This window comes from Dipodomys merriami, unplaced genomic scaffold, assembly GCF_024711535.1.
Source record: "Dipodomys merriami isolate MVZ:Mamm:240054 unplaced genomic scaffold, mDipMer1.0.p SCAF_3, whole genome shotgun sequence".
Taxonomy (NCBI): Eukaryota; Metazoa; Chordata; class Mammalia; order Rodentia; family Heteromyidae; genus Dipodomys; species Dipodomys merriami.
Genome location: NW_027204492.1, coordinates 80524583 through 80532507, shown reverse-complemented (window position 1 = coordinate 80532507; position 7925 = coordinate 80524583). Strand labels below are relative to the sequence as shown.

The 7925-nt window shown below is 44.0% G+C and overlaps 1 protein-coding gene across 3 annotated transcripts; it reads left to right on the top strand.

Annotated features, from left to right (window-relative positions):
- Positions 1-1017: 1017 nt before the first annotated feature.
- Positions 1018-6877, top strand: Usp51 (ubiquitin specific peptidase 51). Of its 3 annotated transcripts, none has more exons than XM_070040375.1 (2): positions 1018-1063; positions 2543-6877. In XM_070040375.1, the coding sequence occupies exon 2, from the start codon at positions 2592-2594 to the stop codon at positions 4719-4721; it is 2130 nt and encodes a 709-aa protein (XP_069896476.1). In that variant the 5' UTR covers positions 1018-1063; positions 2543-2591; the 3' UTR covers positions 4722-6877. The 3 variants fall into 3 exon arrangements, with proteins under 3 accessions (XP_069896476.1, XP_069896478.1, XP_069896475.1); XM_070040377.1 differs by lacking the exon at positions 1018-1063 and adding an exon at positions 1646-1718; XM_070040374.1 differs by lacking the exon at positions 1018-1063 and adding an exon at positions 1758-2020.
- Positions 6878-7925: the final 1048 nt, after the last annotated feature.

Sequence of the window (7925 nt, the reverse complement as noted above, 5' to 3'; positions counted from 1 at the left end):
AAAAAATGGAGCAGAAAAATGTCACTTTCATGTTCAATGTGTCTATGCCTTTATAATCAGTCCCCTAATGCCTCACATCCTGGACCTCTTCCCATGAGTTAGTTAAGGTGCTTTGCTCCAATATACCCTACCAACAATATGGACTATTACTACATGCCTAAAGGTGGAGGGGCCAAATGAACATAGAATGAAACCTATGAAAGCATGAGCCAGATGAACCCTTCCTCTCTTAAATTGATTGGTATTAGGTATTTGCTACGGAAATGGAGAGCTTATTATGAGACACCTTATTATCAGCTTATTATTATTATTATTCTCTTACTAGGGCTTTCTGAGCTTCACAGAGGATACACAGTTTGCCCATGGTTGGAAACATTATAATGATGTGAAAGTTTTATAATGTTCTTTTCCTGCTGAGAAGTTCCTCTGAAGAAGCCTGACTCTTATTTCAACCTCTCAACCTATAATCACTGTGGGGAATTGGAGAATTAAGACAATTCTTCTCTCAGAGTCCATGTTGCTTTGCACTCGGTCAGAAGATTCAGAAAGATTCATGGATCTACTACCGAGTGCTATAAATCATTGACATTGATAGAAAGGAGGCATCTAGTAGATGCTACATTTGACCCTGGGAGAGAGAAATCTTAATCCTGAGGTATAAAGGGAGAGTGGGATGCAAAAGTGTCCCGGAGAGATTCCTGTGCCACTAAATATTTCGCTGGTAAATAGCAATAATCTTGAGAGTAGACAGGAAGGGCAGCATGACCTGTAGATAGCAGCTTTCCTGGGGGTTGTAACCTTGAATTTTGTTTCTGTCAGAGGGTGGGAAAGTTCTCCAGGCCTATGAACCATCTGTGTGGATACAAATTGTTATGTGTGCCCCCTACAATGCACCCTAGCCTCTTAGTGAAGGTTGATTTGTATCAATGTTGGCTTCCGGCTCCAGTATATAAACTGCCTCCTTGGGATGCTAGGGCCAAATGAGCAGAAACTTTTGTGAGACTGCCTGGTGTTGTGTTGTGTGCAGGTCCCAAGGTGGGAGAGTGAAAGACTGCGGTGAAAGGTAAAGGCTGATATAAAGACCTTTTTATTTAAAATTTTACATCCACTGAGAGTGTTGTTAAATGTTAAGATTATTTCCATTTTCACTTAACAAATGATTACAGCTAAGGCTCAGAGAGTTTAAGTATGGTGCCTGGTGTCACACAGGCAGTGAGAAGCTGGGTTTGGGTCTTTAATCCCTTGTTCATGCTTCTCCTCCCCTTTTCTCTAGTATAATATCCCCTCTCCCCTTGACTCCCAGAGATCAGGTTCTAAAGGGTCTTGGAAGGATTTATGCCGGACTTGCCATACCTCCCCATCTGAATCTTGATTAATTAATTTGTTTGTTTTTCTGAAAATAATGGGTTTAAAGGCAGGTGAAGCCTGAACCCTCCATTCCTGGAGCTTTTCAGAAAATCTATCGTTGTTGTTGCCTCCAGGGGGGAAAAAAAATCTGTTTCAGGAAGAGGTTTGTCTGCAGGAGCGGGACAGCCTTGCCATTCATCACTGCTGGAGGGCTGAATCCGGGGCTGGGGGCCCTCACGTCGAGAGGGGAGGGACCAGGGGGCGGCCCCCTTGTGACCAGCCCTGAGGAGAGGTCAGGAGAGAAGACTGGCTGAGAAGCGCCTGGACAGCAGCAGCTGCTGACGTTCCATATCACGCGCCTGGGGCCCAAGGTAACCAAGGCATTTATACAAACACGGGGCTGGGGGCGTTGCGGGGACGGTTCGGGAAGGAAGCTGAGACTTTGCGGGTCGTGCATCGTGGATGGCGGTAGCTTGGAGCCAGCGACGCTTGGAGGGAGTGAGAAGCGATTTGAACAGTAGGAGAAATCCTAGGAAATGAAGGGACTGAAGCGAGAAAAAAGGTGCGAGAGCACAGGAGCGAAAGAGCAAGAGAGGGCGCTAGAGCGTGGAGTACCGAAAGTGAGCTTGGTGGGAAGGGCAGAAGATGGAGCAGACCGGGCCCAGAAGCATAGGTAAGCTAGGAGCCGGCGGGGCTGCGGGTCACTTTCTTTCTCTGAGTCCCTTTCTCAAAGGTAGTCTCCTTTCAGCCATGTTTAAGATACGATGTTGACCTTAGTGGGTTGTGGGTTTTTTTGTTTTTTGTTAAGATACAGGGAAAGAACGTCAGAGAAAGCTGTACCAATGCGAGGCTGCGCAAGAAAAGGGCAGTCAGAGGGTGGTGCCTTTTAAAACGAAGTTTCCATTCTTTCTACCCTGAAAGCTCAGGCTGTTTTTCCCCTTCCCATCCCCCGCCTTTTCTCCTTTTCCTTTCCGCCGCCCCCGCCCCAATAGCCGCATGAACCGATTGCTTTTAAACAGGTAACCATCTCGGGTGCACACCAGCTCCGGGAGCCTGAGTTGAGGGGGTGGAGCCCACGGCAGCGGCAGACGGAGCTCTAAGGGCAGTGGGAGGGGTCCCAGGGCGATAGCGGCGCACTGCGGCCATGACGCCGGGCATCTCGTTCTCAGAAGTTCCTATCTGCTTTCATCTACAGGCGCCGGTCGTTTGCAAACGCATTTCTTCACCCGCCTGGAAGTGGGCTGATGATGGCCCAGGTTCCAGAAGCTTCCCGGTCCTCTGACTGTGATGCGGGCTTGAGTTCGGGCGGCGGGGGAGGAGCCTCTGAAGAGCAGGCGGCTGAGAAGGCGGGGAAAATGGAGGAGGAGGAGGCGATGGGGGCAGCGCAGACATACGCGGTCCAGGAAGCCGAAATGAAGCTGGAGTCTGAACAAGAGACGAAACCCGCGCCTGAGGAGAACTTGCCATGGAGCAGCGGTGGCGATGAGAAGGTGCTCCTACCAACCCCCTCTTCCTATCACAGCAGCATCTCGTCCTTTAGCCCGCGCCGCAAGCCCCGCCCTCGGCCCCAGTCCCGCTCCCGCTGCTCCCGCGGCCCTCTAAGGTTCTTAGTCCCACCCCCGCCTCCAATCCGGCTCCCGCCGCCGCCGCCGCCGCCCCCATCGCGTGCCCCGGCTTGGCGCCGATCCCGGCGTAGATACAGGCCTATATCCAGGCCCCAGACACGGAGAAGCTGCCCTAGTGACCTAGGCGGCTTTAGCGATCCAGGCGGCTTTGGGGACTGGTTGCAGGAAGTTGAGTTTGATCAGGGTCCCACAGGCTGCTCTCATGTGGTGAGCTTTAAAGTAGCCAAAAACTGGCAGAAGAATCTGCGAATGATCTACCAGCGTTTCGTTTGGAGTGGAACCCCGGAGACTAGGAAACGTAAGGCAAAGTCATGCATCTGTCATGTATGTAGTACCCATATGAACAGACTACACTCTTGTCTGTCCTGTGTTTATTTTGGCTGCTTTACTGAGAAACATATTCATAAACATGCAGAAGCCAAACAGCACAATTTAGCAGTAGACCTCTATCATGGAGTTATATATTGCTTTATGTGTAAGGATTATGTATATGACAAAGATATAGAACAGATTGCCAAAGAAACAAAAGAGAAAATTATGAAAGGATTAACTTCCACCTCAACAGAATTTTCCTATGAACAGTTTATGCCATTGGGGGTTGAAGATAATCAGTCAACCTGTGAATCAAAGGAACAGGAGCTCAATTTGGTGAAGCCCAAGAAAAAGAGGAGAAAAAAGGTAGTCTATACTGTAGGCTTAAGAGGGCTAATCAACCTTGGGAACACCTGTTTTATGAATTGTATTGTGCAGGCACTTACTCATATTCCTCTGCTGAAGGATTTCTTCCTATCTGATAAGCACAAATGTATAATGACAAGCCCCAGTTTGTGTCTGGTATGTGAAATGTCTTCACTTTTTCATGCTATGTACTCTGGGAGCCGAACTCCTCATATTCCCTATAAGTTACTGCATCTGATATGGATTCATGCAGAACATTTAGCAGGGTACAGGCAGCAGGATGCCCACGAGTTTCTTATTGCAATATTAGACGTGCTGCATAGACACAGCAAAGATGATAGTGATGAACAGGAAGCCAGCAATCCCAACTGCTGTAATTGCATCATAGACCAAATCTTTACAGGTGGCTTACAGTCAGATGTGACATGTCAAGCCTGTCACAGTGTCTCCACCACCATAGACCCATGTTGGGACATCAGCTTGGATTTGCCTGGTTCCTATGCCACATTCAGTTCCCAGAACTCAGAGTGGGCTGACAGTACAATGAGCAGGGAAGACCATATACCAGGAATCCCCTCCCTTACAGATTGCCTACAGTGGTTTACAAGGCCAGAGCCCCTAGGAAGCAGTGCCAAAATCAAGTGCAGTAGTTGCCAAAGCTACCAAGAATCTACCAAACAGCTCACAATGAAGAAATTGCCTAAGGTGGCATGTTTTCACCTCAAGCGGTTTGAACATGTAGGCAAACAGAGGCGAAAGATTAATACTTTTATCTCTTTTCCCCTGGAGCTGGACATGACTCCATTTTTGGCCTCTACTAAAGAGAGCATCATGAAAGACGGCCAGCCACCAACAAGTTGTGTGTCTGATGAGAATAAGTATTCCTTATTTGCAGTGATTAACCACCATGGGACTTTGGAAAGTGGCCACTACACCAGCTTCATCCGTCAACAAGAGGATCAGTGGTTCAGCTGTGATGATGCCATCATCACCAAGGCTACCATTGAGGACTTACTCTACAGTGAAGGGTATTTACTATTCTACCACAAGCAATGTCTAGAGAAAGACTAGTCTTACCAGAGCACTAACCATAAAAAAATTCAAAGAAATGATTAGGTTAAGGATCCTGAAGTGACACACAAATCTACCTGGAATGGACGATTATAATAATACCCTTATAACAATGAGCACCTCTTGAAGTAACAGGAAAACCTACTTAGAACGGACAATGACAATAATACCTATATATGACATGTGGCATCTGGATATAAAGGACTTATTTTACTATGGCCCCTGGGTCTGTAGAAGAAAAGAACTGAATACTAACTAGTGACCATTCAGCCTTATTAAGAGATAGGGAGGGAGACCAGGTTGAAAATGGTCACAGTGAATATAGTTAAAGTGAAAAGAATGCTCAAAAAGGCAAAAGGTGAGGGAAGAGATATTCTGACACTACTATATGCCATTTATTTCTACAAAAATATTGTGGAGAGTCTGGGAACATTCATTAGAAAAAGTTTTAGAATGGATGTACCAGCTGTGGGTAACCAGCCAAATACTGAAAAAATATTTTAAAAGGAAAAAATTTAAAGCTTTAAAAGAGAAACATTTTTTAAAGAACCCATTTTTAAAAGTTTTGAAAGAACGTTTTTAAATGTTAAGAACTTTAAGTTAAATATTTTTAGAAGAAAATAGTTAAAAAATATTTTTTTGATTTTAAAATGATTCAAAATTATTACTGGTGTTTAAACATAGAATATTTAGAAAATCTTAAAAATTTAAGGTAGGTGAAATAAAACAAAGTTAAAAAGAAAGTTTACAAAAATGTTTGTGAAAGAGGTGAAATAAAGTTAAAAAGAAAGTTTACCAAGCGAGTTAGTGAAAGAGACACTTTGTTTTAAAAGTTAGGGGGGAAAATCTTTTAAAACCTAATGTTTTATTAAATTTTCACAATGTGTAGAATGGAGTGAAAATTCAAGTTAAATTCAGAAAAACTGTTGAGATTGAAATTTCAGAACCACACAAATAAAAGTTGTTCCAAAAGTTTAAAAAGGTTAGAGAAAGACAATTTGAAAACATAAAAAGAACCTTACATTAGTAGAGACTTAAATGAAAACATTAAATATTGAAGGATAATAGTTTAAGGAAAAGAAAATAAGCTTAAAATTTACATAGAAAGTGATAAAAGACAAGAATCCATTCAAATAAAACTTAAAAGTTTTTAAATTTTATTTTTTTATTTACGGATCTTAAGAGACAGACGGGTATAAAAGAAGTAAGAGGAGGCAGGAGTTACAAGACAAAGGGGTTTGATATTATAGATATTATTTGGTTTTTATGTTAATACATAAATACAATGTGAAAAAAGGTGGACCCTTTAACCCTTATCTGACCATCTAATTGTGATATAACAGCAAAGCCTAATCACCAGTCCACCATTCTCTCTCAGATTCATGCTCCTTCTAATTTCCTAAAGGAAGTAGAGCTATTTAGACAAATCAATTCATTTGACAAAGATAAAGACTTTAGGGACTTTGCCTTTCAGAAATGCGTTTAAATGTTTTTTTAAATTTTGTTTTGTTTGTTTCATAGCTTCTGATAGGTGGGTTGTGATAATTGTGCAGCTTAGTGAAATCAGATTACAACTGTGAAGCTTTGCTTTTGGGATTTGAACTTCCTGGCCTGACTGAGGAGGTGGTAGGGACCCATGTCTGAGGACCTGTGGCCCACCCTCTCTGCTTTGAGTCTTTCCCTTCATGGGAAATTTTTTTTTTTATTTCTGCAGTAGAGCTATGGGTTTGTGCTTAGCAGTCCTGCTCATTCCTTATTCCCTTTTTATTTCCTTATCCCTTTCACTCATGCCTGGTTCCCTGAACCCCTCACTTTCCTGGCCTTTTATAGGTCTCTTGAGCCCCAGCCTACATGGCTGGTTAAGGCTTCCTTAACCATTCACCTAGTGGTTCCTCTAAGCCCTCACAAATGACTTCTCTGGAGCCTGCCTTGGATATTGTAGGCCAGTATAAGTTAGATAATTGTTCCTCCCTCCCCATCTTTATCCTACTTACTGTGCCTCCAAAGTACGTTGTCCATATCTTGGTGATAGTACTTATTCTACTGTGATCCTACTGTAGCTTTGTGATTGTCTGCCTCTCTTCACCAGGCATCCTGAGAACAGAGGGCCATGCCTTACTCATTTTTTTGTGTTAATAAATGTTTGTTAAACGTGAGAGTGACTTCTGTTATTTACCTTATTTACCTTGTCAATAATGTGTTTTCCACCCATTCCCTCACTCATCAAGCTCTCATTAAGTGCCCAGTGCTGTAATATAATGTGATCAATGTATCTTTCCCAAAGGTAATATGTGAAATGCATGTGACTACAGGGAATGGCTTAAGAAATGAGATGCTCAATAAGAAAAAATAGCTAGACTGTGGATTGATGGAAGCCCAGATACAGTGTATGGAAGAGTGGAGACAGGGAAGTTGGCAGTGTGGGGGACTGGGTGGAAAGTGGGAAACAGCAGCTGAAAGTAAAGCTGACTCCTCTGTTATATATGTGTTAATGCTGCCCCTCATCCAGTGGCCCTTAGCTCACCTCAGTATGTCTCACTACAGTACACCTATATAGAATACACCACATTCGTTTACCTTTTCCATGAGACAGCATACTTTGACCATTCGATAGTGACAGCTATTGCACATCATGTCTCTGCCACTGAAGAATGGTGTCTGGTGGCTTTGTTTATTAGAGAACCTATGGGGACTATAGTCTACTTGCTTAGCAATCTCATTCTTCCACCCTTCCTTGTAGTACAAGTAGGAGGGCTATGAATCACTTGGCCCAGTTTCTCCCCTGCTAGGCATAGTGGCCACGTCCCTCAGATTGGGCCTGATTAGTGTTGAGTTTCTCCATAAACCTCTCACAAGAGGAAAGCTGCTTGCCTACAAGCAAAGTGAGAGGAAAGGGCCAGGGTCCCAGTATCCCCTTCAAGAGCACACCACCGTCCCTTCCCCTGCACCTTCTGCAACACACACACACACACACACACACACACACACACACACACCCTGAGAAGTGGAAGTACACACACACACACACCCTGAGAAGTGGAGGTACACACACACACACACACACACACACACCCTGAGAAGTGGAAGTAGAGCTGCCCAACAGGTGAAGTGGCAGCTTTGAGCAAAAAAGCCAGGCAAGAGAGAGAGGCCCTGAGTCAAGCACTGAAAAAAAAATGTACACTCAGTGACAGAGACAGAGCTTCC

Coding starts and splice junctions, on each gene's coding strand:
- Usp51 (XM_070040374.1), top strand. CDS start 1,884: ATGAAGGGACTGAAGCGAGAAAAAAGGTGCGAGAGCACAGGAGCGAAA. Junction 2,021..2,542: donor GACCGGGCCCAGAAGCATAG/GTAAGCTAGGAG, acceptor TTTCATCTACAG/GCGCCGGTCGTTTGCAAACG.